This window comes from Lynx canadensis, chromosome A1, assembly GCF_007474595.2.
Source record: "Lynx canadensis isolate LIC74 chromosome A1, mLynCan4.pri.v2, whole genome shotgun sequence".
NCBI lineage: Eukaryota > Metazoa > Chordata > Mammalia > Carnivora > Felidae > Lynx > Lynx canadensis.
The window spans coordinates 72,491,103-72,510,850 of NC_044303.2; the positions used below are offsets into that span (position 1 = coordinate 72,491,103).

The 19,748-nt window shown below is 42.5% G+C and overlaps 1 protein-coding gene across 1 annotated transcript in view; it reads left to right on the forward strand.

Moving 5' to 3' along the window:
* Window positions 1-7,653: 7,653 nt before the first annotated feature.
* ITGBL1 (integrin subunit beta like 1) overlaps window positions 7,654-19,748 on the forward strand; it is a 211,302-nt gene continuing 199,207 nt past the window's right edge. The window contains exons 1-2 of the mRNA XM_030313629.1: window positions 7,654-7,776; window positions 8,924-9,141. Of these exons, the coding sequence (XP_030169489.1) occupies window positions 7,679-7,776; window positions 8,924-9,141 (316 nt within the window). The 5' untranslated portion in view covers window positions 7,654-7,678. The remainder of the gene's footprint in view (window positions 7,777-8,923; window positions 9,142-19,748) is intronic.

Sequence of the window (19,748 nt, forward strand, 5' to 3'; positions counted from 1 at the left end):
GCAGAAAACCCCTGAGTAGTGCTGCAGCGAGGAGGAAACCAGGTGGTTCTCGCTACTGAGCAGCTTTGTAAACCAGTCCACGGAGTGCAAAAAGTCTCTGGTACAGAGTGCAAATAAAACTACACATAAATGAACTACTTTTAACTTCTGGAAACTTACGCTGTATAAACCAGCTCTATATAAAACCCCATTTACCAGAAAACTAAGTACTAATTTCCATCATTTCCATCTCTAAGATATGTATATATGTAAGCAGATATATAAATATAATGTATAAATATTCATATAATACTATGCAGAATTTGTATTATTTATATTTTATTTATAGAATATATTATTATATTATGTAAATATAAAATTTATATAATAACATATATTTGCTTATATGTATACATACATACATACATATTCCTAGTCCTCTTTATACCTGGAAGGTTTTGGACAAATATAGAAAGAAAATACAGTCACAGAAATTTAGAATTGAAGAAAACCAACATTCCCTTCAACCATGACATTTTGGAAACTGAAATTCACCTGGCTAAGGAAACCAGCCAAGATCAGGAACCTTTGGATGAAAATGTCAGCATCACAAACCCTTCTCTGAACAAAATAGTCCAGTGTTCTACTTGTCCACTCCCGATTATAACCTTCTAGTTATTATTAATTGATTAACAGCTAAGCATGGCTTGAAGAATTAAGAGTTTATTCATTGGGATTAAATACTATTGAAGAGAGAAATCCCTTTTCCCCTGAAGTCAATGAAAACAACTTTCTAGATGTTTTTCTTTCCCCTAAAATTTCCCTTCAGCATCAACTAGAACTGCAAAAATACTCAGAAGACTGAAAGATTATTTCTTATCCCAAAGGTTCCTAATATTTCCAGGTGTTTTTACTACGTGGGAGGAAAAAAAAATGCCTCTGGTTCTGCACTAATGTCTGGAAAAGATGTTAACTAAACACCTTTTTGTTCCACAGCTCTGCCCTGGCTGAAAAGTTCTTTTTTCTTGGAAATTTAAACTTATTTTTATTGCTGCCCGGGAATACTTAGCCTTCCTGAAAGCTTTGGTGTGCCTTTTACCATTCGAAAACCTGGAAGCCTCCTTTTGGCTGAAAACACTATCCAAGTGGGTTTTGAGTAAAAATAATTATTTTTCACTTCAAATTTGACTCTAAGGGATTGAACTATTAGCTTGCCACACATGTATGGAGAGCTCAGTAAGAGCTGTTCATTTTCTGACTCTAGATTAGCATTCTTGATTTTTTTCATGACACGTATAATTTTCTTGCTGATTTTTATATTTTAGTTGCCTAAACTCATCTCTTAACATATTAATTCTTTCCTTTCGTTAAACTTGAAATTCTCTCCTTTAGTTCAAATTGTTGAATTTAATCAAGGTGTATTAAACTTTTAAAACTCACTAATTCATGGGGTGACTGGGTGGCTCGGTTAGGCGTCCAATTCTTGATTTCAGCTCAGATCATGATCTCACGGTTCATGAGTTCAAGCCCCACATGGAGCTCTGCACTGACTTTGTGGAGCCTTCTTGGGATTCTCTCTCTCCCTCTCTCTCTGCCCCTCCCCAGTTTGTGCTCTTTCTCTCTCTCTCAAAATAAATAAATAACTCTAAAATAATAAAATAAAATATAAAATAAAATGAAATAAAACAAAACTTATTCATTCATTCAATCATTTTCTAAGCAAATATTTGTTAAGATTCTACTCTGTACCAGGAACTGGAGTTATAGCAAAGGACAAGAGAGCAAAGATCCTCATTCTTATGGAAATTGCATTTAAACAGGAAGCAGTAGGGGTGCCTGGGTGGCTCAGTTGGTTAAGCATCTGACTTTGGATCAGGTCACGATCTCACGGTTCATGGGTTCAAGCCCCACATGGGACTCTTTGCTGACAGCTCAGAGCCTGGAGCTTGCTTCAGATTATATATCTCTCTCTCTGCCCCTCCCCTGCTCACACACACTCTCTCTCACAAAAATAAATAAACATTAAAAAAAGTTTTAATGGGGGTATAGTAGCTTTTACATGGTGGATAAATAAATGGAAAAGCGTAATGTTAGACTCTGCCAAGAAAATAAAACAGAACAGAGTGCTTGGTCAGGGAGAGCAGGTGTAAGGGTACCAAGATTGTTGCAAGTGGGAATTAGGAGACTGTCTTGTATCTGAGTGATCATCCTGAGTGAAGGTTGTTCTGGAAGCATCCGGCAACTCCCAGTGAGGGGGGCAGCTGTGAACTATCAGCTGAGGATACTGAATCAGCGAGGGATGGGTGCATGGACCCTGGAGAGGGCATCTGGGTTGAGCATCCACCATGGAGATAGTCAGAGTCCAAACATAAAATGTTTTGTGTGAAATTATTGAGTGCTTAAGCTTTGTGCTGTAAACAATGGAGAACCATTGAAATATTTTTCAATAAGAAATAGAGGTGATAAAATTTGTATGTTAGAAGAATCTCCTAAGGGCATTGGCTAAGGGTAGACACAAAAGGATGAGACTGGAGAGGCCAGCTGGGAGGCTATGGCCACGTTATACAAGATAAAAGCAAAAATAAAGGTAAAGATGTTGAAGGAGGAGGTTAGATTACTAAGAAGCAGAATCAACACGATTCAGGGGCTTACTGGATAATCCACATGAATTGTAGAGAGGAATCAAAGTAACTCTCTGAACTATGGCTATAGGAATTAGGTAAAAACTGGTATAATTAATAAACCTAGGCACATATGAAAAGGACCTGGTGTTATTCAGATTCATGTTGTACCTGTCTGATGGCAGGAGTTCACAAATGTCATCTGACAGCTGATCCAGAGTCCACTATATCCCCAGCATCATTGCTGACTCATAGATCTAGTTCACATGTTTTGCGTCTTTTAATTTGTGTATACCTCCCATAGGTATTGAGTGTATAACATGTCTTGGGCACAGTTTTCGGTGCTGGCAGAAAAGGTATGGAAAACCCCAGTTTTCCCTAGTAAACTAACTGATGGGATCTGTCATAATATTTTTGTGAACAAAACAAAGACATGGGCTGATTCCAGACAACTCAGTACACTAACAAGAGGTTAGATTGCCTGTCCAAATATATGTCAGTTAGGGCACTGCTATCGTCTTGAAGAAAGGTCTCACCTACGTTTGGTCCTTCACCCATTTTTTTCAACTACGTTAGTAATTATGTGGATGAAGATGGGGGAAGTATGCTCATCATACTTACTTTTAAAAGGGTGAGAGAAATATGAAAACAGCAGCCATAATGACTTTGGATAAAATCTCCATGAAAGAGCTAAGCCCAGGTAAAATTTAATAAAGTAAACATCAACTTATATTTGGAAGAAAATACACTTGTACAAGCACATGATTGGAATGATGAGATAGTGAAGAAGTTAATCTTCAGTTCATTAGTAGAAATATAGCATATGAAGTAAGGATGTTGAAAGCACCAATCTGTTCCTGTTGGAAAAGGTCATGGAGAGGACATGACTGCTGGTAGACCCACAAGCCGGGTGCATAAAATCAAATGCTTGTCACCCCCTCTCCTGTCCTTGGAATGTACGTTTTGTCCACTGTTCCCACAGTAGGAATCGTTTTCAAGGACACAGACTCGAGAGAGCAATGTGTTGGTGAGACCATCTGGATGGCATACGTGACTGAACACAGTTAAGGCCTCTGTATAAACACTTAAGATTGTGGCAGGTGGGTGTGGAGTTCTACTTGTCCCGTGGCTCCCCAAGATAAGCCTTGAAAGTAAGTTCTTTTGCTTATCACACCTGCCACCTGCCAGCGTGGAGTGGCCTTCTTTCTCGGTCTCTCCTTGCTCTCTGTGTTTGGGGGCCGTTTTATGAAACAGAAGTTCCGCACACGTCAGACTACACCTACTTTATGGTCACACTTTACAGAAGCATCCACACCAGATACAGTAAAAGCACTCAGGAAATCAGGCTATGGAGGGTTTGAAGTTGTAACATGCGAGCAAGAGGTGAATGGAAGTGAGAATGTTGATCTTGAGAAGGGTAGAATTATTTGGGGTGTATGTAGATAGGTGGTGGGACTTCAGAACACACACATTAGATCTTAAACTGTTTTGTAGCAAGGCTTATGGCCAGGATGTTATTTTGTAAAAAAATTTTTAATGTTTATGTATTTTTGAAAGAGACAGAGCATTAGCAGGCGTGGGGGGAGCTGGCAGAGAGAGAGAGGGAGACACAGAATCTGAAACAGGCTCCAGGCTCTGAGCTGTCAGCACAGAGCCCAACTTGGGGCTCAAACCCACAAACCGTGAGCTCATGACCCGAGCCAAACTCAGACGCTTAACAGACCGAGCCATATAGGCACCCCCAGGATATTATTTTAAATGACCTCTTGGAGTAGATTTGAAAGCAAAGGTTGAGAACTTCAGAGCTGAAATCAGAGGGAGATGCGTTCTCTTTAACTTCTGTTTTCTTCTGAGTCTATCCAATCATTTGCCACGTGTTGTACATCATCAAAAAATTAATTTTGAACCATCCTGTCTTTAAAAAAAAATGCTTGAACCCTGAGATTCTATGATTTTGTGACCTGAGGACTCAAGAACTCTGTTCAAAGACTAATACATTTTCAGTCCCTTTGAAATGGGTTCCAGGTGCAAGGAATTCTCCTCCCAGCATCCAACTCAGGCACCCTCCACTGTGCATCCAAACCACCGCTTTTCCCCTAGCACTGCCCCAAGGTCTGCAAGGTCAGAGAGAAACTCAAGGCGCTGCAGGCAGGAATTGGGCAATACATCTGCCCTCATTAGGATGAATATTGTTGAGGTTTCTGCAAACAGGGAGAAGGGAAAAATAGACATTTCCAAGGCATTTATAACTTCAGCAGAAAAAAACACAAGTTTACTAGAGGGAGAAATTTTTAAGTTATTCTTTTTATTTCGCCAGAGTTTCTGTGGGCCCAAGGTTTTCTACTGAGTCACTAAGGCAGCCACGATGTAACTATTTCAACTTGCTGGGAGTATTATTTCTGAGTCACAGTAATATAATGATCTGAACATTTAAATGCTTTCTGTCACCTAGCACCTCCGATCTTCATGGCTGCACACTCTTAACGATGATATTCCTCACTGCACACCACACTGTATGAAAATACCACAGGGTAAAAGAATTGCCCTAATTCATGAACGAAACGTTCAAACATCAGGTCCGTATTTCACAGTGATTCTTCTTTTCCCTCTCAGAAAAGACGCAGAAAGTAACACATGACTCATTTGTTACAAGTTCCATGTTTTCACTGCAAATTCCTAGTCAGGCTTTGGAATTGATGCTTCTCTTCTACTCTTCCCATATTCTCTGAGTCACCAAGGTTTTTAGATGTTGGCAGGAGAGCCTGTTCCTACATCCTCATAGTGTTCCACGTGGCTGAGAGGGGATACAATTCTGGAAGTGGAACCAGGAGTGAGTGTAAATCCACCCTTAGATCTAGGCATCCGTGGCCCCAGCCCTGGGCCCTGAGCTTTGCAAGCCTTCTCAGATAAATTTCTCAGAATATTTTTAAAGGCACCCTGTGATTCAGTAGGTCTGGGGTTGGGCCTGAGAACTTGTATTTCTAACAAGTTCCCAGGTGCTGCCGATGCTGCTGGTTCACAGATCATACTTTGAGAATGGCTTGTTTAGTGACTCCTTCCAAAGGAAGGATTTTAGTGTCTCTTGTTTAGTGTCTCTCCTCCAAATGCAACCCTTCACCCCCCACCCCCAGGATGAGTAGTTCATGTGACCCAGGGAACTTACCAACCTATAGCCTATGTCACTCCCTCTCAACCACACTCTTAGTACCCAGGACTCCAGAATTCCCTGTCTAGACCACTTTCTGACCCATGTACACCCTTCCCCAGTGCGTCCTCCTGATGGCAGATCCCCTCACCAGTGTGCACGTGCCTGGGCTTAAGGGTTGACAAAGGGTCAGCCATTTGGAGAAGGCTTAGCTGTGTGGGCTACTGTTGTGGCCCAGACCCCTCCTGGTGAGAAAGAGATTGGGGAGACAGGAGAAAAGGGGTAGGCTCTCAATGGAGGAACTTCTTTGCCTTCTTGCCTCAGAAAGCAAATGCTGGGGGTAGTCTTATGTCTGTTCATATAAATAACAGGGAGATATCCCATCCTGTTACAGCTTATCTGGATGTTAAGGCCACATAACAGTAGCTTGGATGGTTCTAGTTGGTGAGGAGCCACTGCCTCTGAAGTGTTCTGCTTAGACCTAATAAAGAACATTTTCTACCCTTTCATGCCACCCTCCACTACATTCCCCAGGTGACCACACAGTGTAGAGGACAGTGTATGGGCTTTGAGTTGCCAGATTTCAGCTGGAGCCCCCACTATAACTTCCTGCAGGAATCTGAGCAAGTCAGTCACTTTTGAGCAAGAGGTCATTTTTTGCTCTTGGTTTCTTGAGCTTGATTATGGGGATAAGAACGCTTCTCCCCCTCTTCCACCCCTTCCCCATTCCCACCCAATTTTCTTCTCTTCAGCCCTCATCCTTTAGCTCAAATGCCACCATCTTGATTAGGTCAGGCACCTCCAGCTACTCTGGAGGGAACTGCACTCTTTTTTCATTGCAGTTTGTCTTTTATATTTGCTTTTGTTTGATTAATGTCCACTGGCCCACTGGATTCCAAGCACAGGGATCATGCCTCTTTAATTCTCTAGTTGTGTCCGTTCCATCTGGCATGGAGCCTGGTACCTGATAGATGCTGAACCTGGGCTTGCCAAATGAGTATACGAATGAGTGGTTATTGTTGACATTGGAGATAAAATATACTAAGGGACTGGCGCATAGTAAGTGCTTCATAAGTGACACTGATGATATTTCAGTGCAGTTGATGCCAGAATCTCACATTTTATTTTGTTTCTTCCTACTTGGTGCAGGGGGGAGGGGGGGAAATGGGGTGAATTTGGGACGACTAAGATCTGAACCGTCCAAGACAAGAAAAAATGTGGTGTGATAAGCTACTGGCCCAAACACCCAGAATCATGACATACTTGTAAAGGCTTAAGAAATGAAAAACCCATCACTTAAAACAAAGAGTAAAAAGTACAAGAAAAAGTTATATTCGTCCATTGCACTGGCCCCCTAGAACTCATAACCCAAATAACACACCTTCTGAAAAAGCCCTTGGGGGAAATAATTCCCTACTAAGTGCTCACGCCGACGTCACTAGCCCTCCCCTTCCCCCCTTTCACATCTAAGGGACTATTTTATCTGTTCCTTGAATATCAACCAGCCCAAATACTCCGCATCTCTGGGGCCTGCACTGAAGAAAGAAATGATTTTCCTAAATCTGTGAACAGGACAGTTTTTTGTTTTTTTTTTTTTTTAATGTCAAAATAAACCATCTGCTTGTACAACTGTTTCTAATTACTCCTCTGCCTAGACTCCGCACTTGAGGGGTTTGGTACCAGCACCCCGCCCAGAGCGGTGCCGCTGCCCAAATCCTCACAGGCAGGCAGCTCATCAAGGCACTCGCCCCTCCTGGTAGAGGCCCGACCCGCGCGTCCCGGTGTCTGGTGTCTGTGTGTCCGTCTGCGGGACGGTCTGCGCCGGTGGCACCTCTCCCCACCCCCCGCCCCGAGCGCCCCCCCCCAACCCCCCACACACCGGGAGCCCCACCCTGCAGGAGCGCAGCTCGCCCGCACAGCCCCCGAGCTCAGCATGCGTCCTGCAGCCATCAGGAACTTCTTGCTGCTGGCCTCCTCCCTTCTCTTCGCGGGGCTGTCAGCTGTTCCTCAGAGCTTCTCGCCATCTCTGAGGTAAGTTTGGTTTGTTGTTCTTTGAGACCGACCTGCCTTGCTTTGTGTGGCAGGGCTTCGAGTTTGCAGGATGGCTGCCCAAAGCCAAGAGCAGTTAGAAAGTTGGCCACGGGGTAAACTCTTTCCAACCTGTTCTTATTCCTTATATGTCTGCACTGTGTGTTGCTTCGCGTCTGTCCTTTTACTTTTCCTTCGGAAAAATACAGTGAATAAATATAAATATATAATCTCCTCCTAGTTTAGTACATAGCAGGAGGAACTTCTGCCGTGAGATTGAGGAAATCCTGTGTACCTGCCTGTGTGTGCTCATAGCCTATAAGGCAGAATTATTTCACAGGGTCTGCATTACATTATTTTATTGCCTTTTGAAAGGGTCTTTGAGGCACATGATAATAACTAAACTTTTTTAAAGTTTATAAGCACTGCTTAATGCAACTAGGAAAATATTTTGTCCTACACTATTATAACATCTATAGCTCTTCCTACATATCCCTCTCTTCTTTTTCATAAAAGGCTGCTCCTGGCCATCAGATAGCAATGGGACTTTTTCTTTTATTTATTTATTACAATTTCTTTTAATGTTTATGTATTTTTGAGAGAGAGAGAGAGAGAGAGAGAGCAAGTGGGGAGGGGCACAGAGAGCCAGAGACACAGAATCTGAAGCCGGCTCCAGGCTCTGAACTGTCAGCACAGAGCCGGGCGAGGGTTCCAACCCACAAGCGGTGAGATCATGACCTGAGCTGGTGTGACACTTAACCCACTGCGCCACCCAGGTGTCCCAGCAATGGGACTTTTTAAAGTGTACTGAAAAGTCAGCCAAATGTCATGCTTTGCATTCATTTGCATTTAATCAAAATGTGCATATAAGATTCTGTGCCAAGCCATCAAGAGGCAGGGCTGGACCACCTCTGTCCACTTGGAAGGCGGTCCTATTCGGTGTGCAGGTTACCCCTCAACGTTTGGGTCATTCTCTTGTGATGGCCCATGGCTGGTGCTCGCTTGGCCCCGGAGAAATGTGGAACCTCAGACTTCCTTTCTGTGAAGTTGAACGTCGCCAAAAGGGTGGTTGGGGGGAACGTGGGCTCAGAGCAGAAGGGGCTGTGTCTGCTCTTGACCATGGCCCTGCTGTGGTTTGTCGCCCTTGCAGAATTGGGCCGGGTGCCGCGTGCAGGCTGTCCCGGGCCGAATCGGAGCGCCGGTGCCGCGCGCCCGGGCAGCCCCCAGGGGGCGCTCTGTGCCATGGCCGCGGCCGGTGCGACTGCGGGGTCTGCATCTGTCACGTGAATGAGCCCGGCGTGTTCTTCGGGCCCCTGTGCGAGTGCCACGAGTGGGTGTGCGAGACGTACGACGGGAGCACTTGCGCAGGTAAGGGGGGGCCGGCTTACCGAGGGCGGCGGGGGCGCACTCCCCGCAGGGGTTTCTGCCACTTTTCGGGGAGAGCCGGCGGGAGGGGGCCCCTAAGACAGCTCTCCAGGAGGTGACTGACTTCGCGCGCGCGGGTGCTCCTAACGCTCCTCCACTCTGGAATCACGTGTCTCAATACTTTCCTCCGCCTCAGGGTCCAAACTGAAGTAGAACTAATATTGGTAAGATTCACTCACTTGATTATAACTCTAGCTTGCCTCTATTTTAGTTCCTTATTACACACTTAAATCTCCAAACTTCCTCACCAACGGAGTTAAGCTGGTGGGTTCCTCTACCCCAATCGCGTATGTTAATCATATTTGCAGAACATAAACCGGTATTTTATTTTTACCAAGGAGACGCAGGGGGAATATTACCTTCCTAAAATCCAGCCGCGGTAGGTTGTGTCTTTGAACTCTGATTTGCCTTCTTCCTCTTAGGGTATAGTTCCCAGAGGGAAGTGCATATCAGAAGACTGTAACAAGGGAAAAAATAAGCAGACCCAAATCTGCTTAGAAGTGATTGCTTTTGTGTTGTTTTAGCCGCTTGGGTTTTTCAGCTGCAGTGAAGCTTGGTATTTTGGAAGGAGTGGAGTCAAAATAAATTCATTGCTCTTGTACATTTTTAAGGAGTGATTCAGGTTGTGATATTGGAATGGGTCAAGCTATCTCTTCATAGAAACCCCCCCCCCCCCAGCCTATACCACTTTCACATTTACTTAGGGCCATTCATTGACTTAGGACCAGAACTTCTGTTGGGTGGCTGTGAATGATACAGATGCTCCTCTGTTAGTAAAAGGACAACACAATGGATTCTAACCAGGGTTTGGCAAGTTTGTGGGGGAAAAAAATCACAACGTATTTTACCCACAATGTAGTGGAGAGTCCAACACTAACAGTGATGAAGAGTGAGTTTATAGCAAAATGGTTTTTTGCTTGGCACCTGGGCCCAGAAGTGCATAGTGAGAATACTTAAGACGCACAATGGAAAAGTAGTCATGTAAGTCATTTGGAGGGGAATAGGTGCTTCTATGTGGCTTTGTTTACCCTGTGAAGGCTGTGGCTCAGCCCTTCAAAGGTACTGAATGCCACAGCTTGTTACTCTAACTTTGTCAGTTCCACAAGCTGCTGTATTATTGAGGACAGCCCTTTGGAATGAAAGCTAAGTATTGTCTAATATTTCGTTCCAAATTCCACTGTTACCTGACTTCTCTGGCTTGTATTGCCTCTGGCAAGGCCTCTTCAATATCACGGGTTCTGAACACATTTTTTCATTGGAAACGTAAGAAGAAAGATGCAGTCTTGAACGGGTGAAACTAGTTACAGGTGTCGTCAGATAAAAGTTCCCTATTGAAGAAGCTTATCTGGGTCCTTTCTGCAAAACTATGCAGAGGGAATGCTATGGTATGTAGTGTTCTTGTTGATCTCCCGTGGAAAGTGATGTGTTGTTTCCTTATAACATCTCACTGCATTCTTTCCTCCCTGATACGAACTGCACTGAATCATGCGTGGTTTTGTTTGCATACGTGTGTGTTCCCCTGGAGGCAAAATGCTTCTCTTTATTTCAAGGCTGAATGAGATAACTGTGTTCATTTGCAGTTCTCACCTTTGTGACTGATGCCCATCGAGGCCTGCTCTCCTGGGCCTGGTGAGAATCTGTGCCCGCAAATGCTCTGAATACATCTCCCAGGCGAATGAGATCTTTACACACAGCACCTTCGAGGTGCTCACCAGCTTGCGTCCCTTGTTCTGTGCTTCAAATTGAGCTTTTCAATTCCGTCTTCAAGAACAAGTTCCTATATTATAGCGAGTAAGATAGAAACATAGCAAGTTGCCTTTTATGTTTTTATGTGCACCTGGGCCTTTACCTCTATGGTGCTTTCCAGAAATAGAGTAGCTTTCAGAGACTTCCCCCAACCCCTTTGATGAAAAGAAAATCCTGCTCCTGGTAGTGTATCACTGAGTCGTTAATACTCTGGGCTCTGGGGGAAAGAGTTCAGGAGGCCGATCCCAGCCCCACCACTTAATAGCTGTGTGAACTTTGGCAATTCCTTACACTTTCTGAGCTTTGATTTCTTCATCTGCAAAATGAGAGTGATAACATTACCTATTTTACAGGATTGTTGTGAGCATTAACACATGTAAAATACTTAGAATAGTGTTTTGCACAAAGTGCTCAGTACATATAAATGTGTGTGGATGTCTATAACGTAATATTATTATAGTGACGCACAAAATGTGAACTCGTATGGATAGATAGATGCATAGGTAGATGGGTAGCTAGATAGCCTGGCTTTGTCTTTGTTGGACATTTGATGCAGTGAGAGCAGTTTGGTTTTTGTCATGTAGCCGGGGCCTGTTATTGATCCAAAGCTCAAAAGGTCGAGCAAGGATAGCTATTTTGGCCAAGCCTCAGAGCAGCTGTATTAGATACACCATGCCCTTTGAAAGTTAAGTCCTTTGGGATTTTTATACTGTGAATCATAAGAAAGATACTTATTTTAGTTTGAGCCTGCTTGAAAGTGATTATGTGTATACTGTCATAAGTGGTTTATTTCTTCCAGTTTTCACTTGTTCGTGGCCCATGAATCTTCCTTGGACTTCTGTAGTGTAAAGGTCTGGCTCAGAAGTTGTTCCTGTGTGTGTCACAGTCAAATGAGAAGTAAACTAATTTGGGTGGGCTATTTCTTTGAGAAGAGTAAAATGTTTGATTTTATAAAAACAAACTTTCAGCTAGTATTTGAGAGCATCTCTGAATAATCCCCTGAACAAGTATGATTACACTTAAATAAAATATTGTTTTTTTAAAGTTTATTTATTTATTTTGAGAGAGAGAGAGAGAGAGAGAGAGAGAGAGCAAGCAGGGGAGGGGCAGAGAGAGAGGGAAAGGGAGAATCCCAAGCAGGCTCTGTGCTGTCTGTATGGAGCTCAGTCTCAGGAACTATGAGATCATGACCTGTGCCCAAATCAGGAGTTGGAAGCTTAACCAACTGAGCCACCCAGACAGACCTAAAATATTGTTGTTGGTTTTTTTTAATCTATTCGAATCATTTTTGAAATGTATCACTTAAATGAGTTTCAGTTTTAGTAACTGGGAAGAACTAATTGAATTGAATTTAGCAAATACTTACGGAGTGCTGTATATTTACTAGATCCTCTGCTGTTGAAGGGGGTATAAAGATGTGGAAAAGAGGGGCTCAGTTGGTTAAGCGTCTGACTTTGGCTCAAGTCATGATCTCGCAGTCTGTGAGTTGAAGCCCCGCATTGGGCTCTGTGCTGACAGCTGAGAGCCTGGAGCTGCTTCGGATTCTGTGTCTACCTCTCTCTCTCTGCCCCTCCCCCACTCACACTGTGTCTGTCTCTCAAAAATAAATAAACATTAAAAAAAGTTGACACAAATGCTTAGAACAGCGTTATTCATCGTAGCAAAAAAAAAAAAAAAGATGTGGAAAATATGACAACTTCCCATTGAATAGGGAGATGAAAAGAAATACCAAATACCTGTAATGCAATGCAGAATATACTTTCTATAAATTTCTGTGAGAGTTCTATTGAGACAGGAATTAAATATTGTGGTTAAAACACTTGAGAAAGAGGTAGCTTTTGACATAAATCTTTGTGTACAGGGAGGTTTTTAGTCCAAAAGGTGGACTATTGGAATTCTCAGGGAAGAAAAATTCAAGCAGTGGTTTAGAGGCATAAAAGCATGTGGGTGTGCTTGGGAACTAGTGAGGTATCTAGGTTTGGCTTTGGCTGGATCTTAGGGCTGTGGGGAAACTACTGGAAGATATTTTGAGTTACAGTAGGACATACTGTTTGAGAGCTCTGAACCTGAATGTGAAGTCTGTGCTTAATTAAGCTGCATATAGGAGCCATGATGTGGTTTGAACATGGGAGCAATGGTTAGTACTCTGACCCATGAAAATTAACAGGCTGTCTGAGGGCACGGCAAGTTGGGGTAGACACTTGATGGGGAGGAATTCCATTTAGATACTATTTAAACTGTAGCCCAAGGGAGTGAGAATAAGAACTATGATAATTTTTAAAAAATTTTTCTTATTAAATTAAAAAAAATTTTTTTAACCTTTATTTATTATTGAAAGAAAGAGGGAGACAGAGAGTGAGCAGGGGAGGGGCAAAGAGAGAGGGAGACACAGAATCTGAAGCAGGCTCCAGGCTCTGAGCTGTCAGCACAGAGCCCGACGCGGGACTTGAACTCACAAACTGCGAGATCATGATCTAAGCCGAAGTCGAATGCTTCACTGACTGAGCCACCCAGACGCCCCAAAACTATGATGAATTTTAAAGACTATTGAAGGTACAGTCAACATGCTTTAGTACCCACGGATGAGTAAAATGATAAATCAGTGACTGGAAGTGTGATAGAACTGGTCAGGAAAAAGAACCAGATGACTCCTAATCAATGGCTAAAAATCTTTATTAGAGAAAAAACACTTCTTTGAAATCTGAAATTGCTGTAAAAATGAAGAATTATAGCTAGCCGAATGAATTTGGACTTTATTGGTGGTGGAGCTAGAACTAGATGGATCATGTCTGAATTGTTAACTTAGGTTAAATTGTTTGTATCCTTAACCTTGAGCCAGCCATCTGATTTCTCTGAAATTTAGATTCTTTTTTTGGAACATCTTTATGGATATAAAGAACCTTGCATCCTGCATTGTATTATTCAGAATAATTTTTATATTTATGTGTAAATATATTTAATACCCACATAATTATGCGTTTATACACTAATTCATACTATGTATAAAACATTCTTATAAACATTGATTCATGTATATAAACTGAATATAAAAGTAATTAAAATACATGGAAATACCCCTATTATATAAATAGTAGCATTTTTTTTTCTCACAGATATTTCTTTTACATTGCTAAATAAATAGTATGAGATTTTTTTTTAGTTGATTTATTTATTTTGGGAGAGAGACAGAAAGAGAGAACAAGCATCTCAGGCAGGCTTTGCACTGTCTGGGGCTCGAACTCATGAGCTGTGAGATCATGACCTGAGCCGAAATCAAGAGTCAGACACTCAACCGACTGAGCCACCTGAGTGCCCCAAATAGTGTGAGAATTGTATATGATTATTCATGAGAACTGGACTTCCTGGCTCTTTAGAGTCAGTCTTAGGACTCTTTGATCTGCTTTTCCTCACAGTTGTGTTTTTCTTGGATAGTTGTGTAATTCCCTCCAAGCCTATTTTGTGGAATAGGCTCTTTGGCTTTTCCTTTCTTAGTCATTTTCCATTTTCCACCTTCTCTTCCTTTCTTCAAACCACATTCTGTCTTCCTTGCCCACTCCTTTGACTGTGTCTGCCTCTCCACCTTGGTATTTGCCATCATAGTTGCTTCTTTATATTCCCTCTGTGCCCCCACATGGGGCACCAAGCACGTAAGACCATTGCCTCTTCTTTACCACCCCATTGGGTAAACGATTGTGTTGAACAGACAGACCCCACTTTCCACATCACCTCCTTTCTTGTGTTTTCATCATGGTCTTAACATGTCCTTAGTTTTGGAGAACACATTCAGGAGTTCCCCACCACTAGCTCACTCACTTCATGCAAGCCTCTTGGTTTTTTTAGTTCTACTCTCTTAGGTTCATCCATGTTGGATAAGTACATCCTGTCTTGCCTCAAGGGACACATAAAAATGAAAGATTTTCATCTTCACTTTCTCCCATCTGTACTGCTTTATTTGTAGAGTACTCTGCAATTCAATGATAGAGACTGAAATACCTTGTGGTGGGACCAGGTCATCCCCACACCTTGATAATCTAGAAGAGTGTATTTATGACATGATGGTGTTTAGATCAAGTAGTGTCAATGTGAGAAGTTCCATGGTTATTTTTCAAGTAGAATTTCCCCAGAAAGAGAAGGGGACATACGGGAGTGAGTTTATTTATATTACAAAATTTAAATTTTCAAAGTAAAAACCTCCTTCATAGGGTTCTCAGAAGCCTCCCATATACTTTGAGACATGATGCTAAAATGGACAGCCCATGTCTCTTAATATCTTAATCCCCAAAGCTTCTCAGCTCTCTGGGACTCAGACATAGATTGTCGAATCTGACCTTGTGATTCCTGATGCTCAAGGTTTGGAGGCACGTGATTAATTCCATAGCAGCAGAGATCTTGGATAGTGTTCTCTGTCCTAAGAATTTTGAGGAGTTATGAAGTAAGACATTTTCCTCAATTCCATCTCCTGCCATTGTATTCATTTTCTGTTGCCCTTATAACAAATTACCACAAACCTTGTGGCTTAAACGACACATGTATTTTCTTATAGTTTTGTATGTCAGAAGTCCCACAGGGTCTCCAGGGCTAAGCTGGTGGCAAGTCTGTTACCCTCTGGAGACTCTTAGAAAGAATCCATTTCTTGGTCATTCAGCATTGAAAGAGTTTAGTTTTATGTGGTTGTAGGACTGAGGTCACGTTTCTTTGCTGGCTGTCAGCTGGGGGTCTTCCTGAGCTCTTAGAGGCCTCTCTTGGGTCTTTGCATGTACACTTCTACATCTCAGAACCAGCAACGATGTGTCAGATCCTTCTCGTGATGTTGTCTTTCTGAGTTTCTTCCATTGTCACATCCTCAAGATCCATAAGTTTTTTTTTTTTAATTATTTTTTAACGTTTATTTATTTTTGAGACAGAGACACAGCATGAACGGGGGAGGGGCAGAGAGAGAGGGAAACACAGAATCGAAAGCAGGCTCCAGGCTCTGAGCCATCAGCCCAGAGCCCGACGCGGGGCTCGAACTCGCGGACCGCAAGATCGTGACCTGAGCCGAAGTCGGACGCTTAACCGACTGAGCCACCCAGGCGCCCCTCAAGATCCATAATTTTAATCACATTGGCATGATCCCTTTTGCCATGTAACCTATTGATGGGTTCTAGGAACAAGGATGTGAGCATCTCTGGGGGTCCTGGGACATGCACGAGGAGGAATGCTGTAATGTGTGGATGGCAAGAGAGAGAAGTTCCAACTCCATTAGTACCTGGCTGTTCTTGTGCTGCATCTAGGATGCCAGTGCTGCATCTTTTCCTTCCTTCCAGTGCTTATCTTCATGATTTAATTTCCCTGGCCCCAGTCTTTCCCACACCACTGCTGATAAGAAACACCACGCTTCTGGTCCAGATCATAAAAAGTGACTTATAGCCCAGCAATTACCTACATTCGATGCCTGACACTATCACTTGCCAACTGTGGGCAAGTTACTCAAATGTTTGCAACTTCTGTTTCCTTATCTAGAAATGGGGGCAATAATATTATCAATGGGGGATAATAATATTATTTGCCTAGCTAAATGCAGGAGTGATTAGTGAGTCAATGGAATTAGGATGCTTACTTATGTCAGATGTCCCTCTTCTACCCTCGCTTGATACTCAGTCAAACGATATTGACTCCCAAAGAAGTGATTTTCCTCCCATGTTGTATCTTCTTCTGGATTTAAGTCTATGTTCACCTTTCCTCCTTTGACTGTCAGTGAGTTTTTGGAACTATCTCAGCTCAGAAGCATGCCTTCTCCATCGTGTCCAGGCTAGGTTGAGCACTCAGCCCTGGCCATCTCCAGCCTGAGACTTACTGGGTAACATTCCAGCTCACTGGATGTCTAAGTTTTTGACCCTGGTTTCTATCTTTGTCCCAGGAGGTTGACTTTTGTGTTCCTGTCCCTGCAAACTTCACTCTGATTTATGATTCTGGAACTTTCCTGTCCCTGCAGGCTTCACCCTGATTTATGGTTCTAGAGCCATGCCCTAAATAGTGTGTGGTTAGTCTTTGAATCTGGAATTTTTTTTTTTTTGTCATTTTCTTTACTGGAAACCCTAAGATTTCTGCAGATTTGCAGAGTTTACACTCAGTGCATTGCTGCTTCTGACCCTCACCTCCACTGAGATTTCTGAGTTTCCTGGCCGTTCCTTCATCTCCTCTGAAGCATTGATCTCAGGTGGGTTGAACCCAGAACCCATTCCTTTATCTTACAAAAATGGGAGAAGCAACACAATACAAAACAAAGTCAAAACAACTTACTTTCACAGAGTTTTTGAGTATTTAGTGAACATCGCTGAATGTTCTGGAGACACTGGAGATGGGCTTGTTGAATCCGAGGAACATAAATAACTTAAGATTGAATAGTAATCACTCTGGTTCTTAAAACCCCCACTTTTTCAATGAATCCCCTTTCTGAAAGCTAAGTGTGGACGTGTGATGGAATTCTGGTGGAAGAGATGTAAACAGAGATGTTGTGGGGGCTCCCAAAGGGAGCTGACTTGCAGGGAGGTGTTTGTTTTGCCCATATACCCTCCTTCCTGCCTCGAGTGCACCTAGTCGCAGCGGCTCCCTTGCATCGAGAGATGAATATGGCGGCCACCTATGAGGATGGCTCACCTCCAAGACAGGAGTCCTGACTTCTGGAGACAATGTGGAGCTGCCACACTAGTCCTGAACTGCCTGCCTCTGCACTGTGTTTTACACATAAAAATAATAAATTTTGTTTCAGCTCCTGTCATTTTGGGGTTTTCTGGCAGCTAAAAAATACAATCCTATCAGAAGCAGTGGTTTTATTCAAAAAGCTCGTCTGTTAAAACAGGGCCATGGGGGCATTTGTATAGTGGTTGAGAACTTGCACTGGTGACAGTGGTAGGGCTGGGTTCCACCCCAGTTTACCTGCTGTGTGGACTCCAGAAGTTTGGGTGAATTCTGTAAGACTCAGTTTGCTCATCTCTGAAATGGGATATCGTTAATACTCTGTGGAGAGTTATTGCAAAATTTAAGTGAGAAAATACACATGAAGCATCTAATAAAACAGCCGATGTAATTGTCATTCTAAATGGGAGCTATTATTATCATTATTAAACCTGGAATCTCTAAGGAGATTATGCTAAGGCAAAAGGGAGTATGTCTTTGCTTTAAGTGTATTTACTAGCAATCGAGTGGCCAGTTATGAATGTATATTCCCTGTACTTGTTTATATATTCAACATATACTGCTTTTTTTGCCTAGCTATTTCTATGGGGTTATTATTTCTATGCAAAGATGTAATTTTTCAAAATCTGGTTGCCAGAAATTAAATTACCAGAGAGCATACAAGCATTGTTTATGTATTTAAATGTTTTTTACGTTTCCCATCTATTTAGTTATCTCTGTATTTAAAATTGATTAAAACACAACACATGTCTGCTACAAAAAATCAAACAATACATAAATGCATGGATAAAACTCAGTGCAGTGGGGTTGAATTTTATTCAGGGAACAGATTCTACATCAGCACAAAATCAGACAGTTGAAGTTTAAACATTCCCCTAACAAATCTCCAAGGAAGGCCCTGTGTTTGAGTTGATTACACCGTCTCTCAGTCTAGCACAGTAAACACTAGTAAATGAATGTTTACTCCATGGCTGTTTCTGTGTTTACTCCATTTTTGGTTTTTGGCTGGATATCAGAGGAGTATTAGCTGGATTGTTCATTTGGGGACCCTTAGCTGGGTGGGATGCTCACAGTAGAGACATATACCAAGGACATCAGCCCAGGGAAACACCATCTCTTTCACACTCCCCTCTTGTCCCCACTTGGGACCTCCATTCACTGGATGGAATAACAGAATCTCTACACTATTTAAGTTATGATTTCACTTTCCTTTACTGTCAAGTATTTACCTCAAAACTGAAACACATACAATTGATGTCAGGTAAGCTAAATATGTGTGTGCTGTGACTCCTCTTTAGTCTGTTCTTCAGCATAACCTCTGGCGTTAATCAATATTAAATTTAGGGCATATACTTCCCTGTTTTCCCATGCTTGTATACACGCCCATGTTATAAATGTGCATACACACTCACAGCCCTGTTTCTCTCCCTCTCTCTTGTTTTTTTCTCCTTAAGAATATATCACAGCTCTGATTCTAGCTTAATAATATATGTGGTGGAGAATTGGAGTGCCTGGCGTGCCTGGGTGGCTCCGTGGGTTAAGCGTCTGTCTCTTGATTTCAGCACAGGTCATAATCTCATGGTTTGTGGGATCAAGCCCCATGTTGGACTCTGCGCTGAGCATGGAGCTTGCTTGGGATTCTCTCTCTCTCCCTCTCTCTCTGCCCCTCTTCCCCCTGCCTCTCTCTCAAATTAAAAAAAAAAGAATTTTAATAGGTGTATAATATCCTATGGTAGGGATATATTGCTTTATTAATAAACAATTTGCCTATTAGTGAAAATTCTGGTTGCTTCTAGTTTTTGTTATTGTTTTATTCGTTGATGTAGGAGGATGTTTTATTTGTTGATGTTTTATTTTTTGATGTATGTACACATACGTGCGCACAGCTCCCTAGCTCCCTTATTCTTGCATGTACACACAGACATTTCCACCAGGATGACTGAGTCCCAAGACACATGTGAGGGAGTGGTCAGCCAAGAGAACTGTTAATGGAAGTGTCTTCACACATTGCTGATCTTGGTGGAGGGGAACTTCAAATCAGGTGGAACTAGGAGATCCGAAACCTTTGTCCTGAGGGAAATTTAGATTCCAAGCCTGGTGTGGGATTCAAGGTCAAGAGACATATC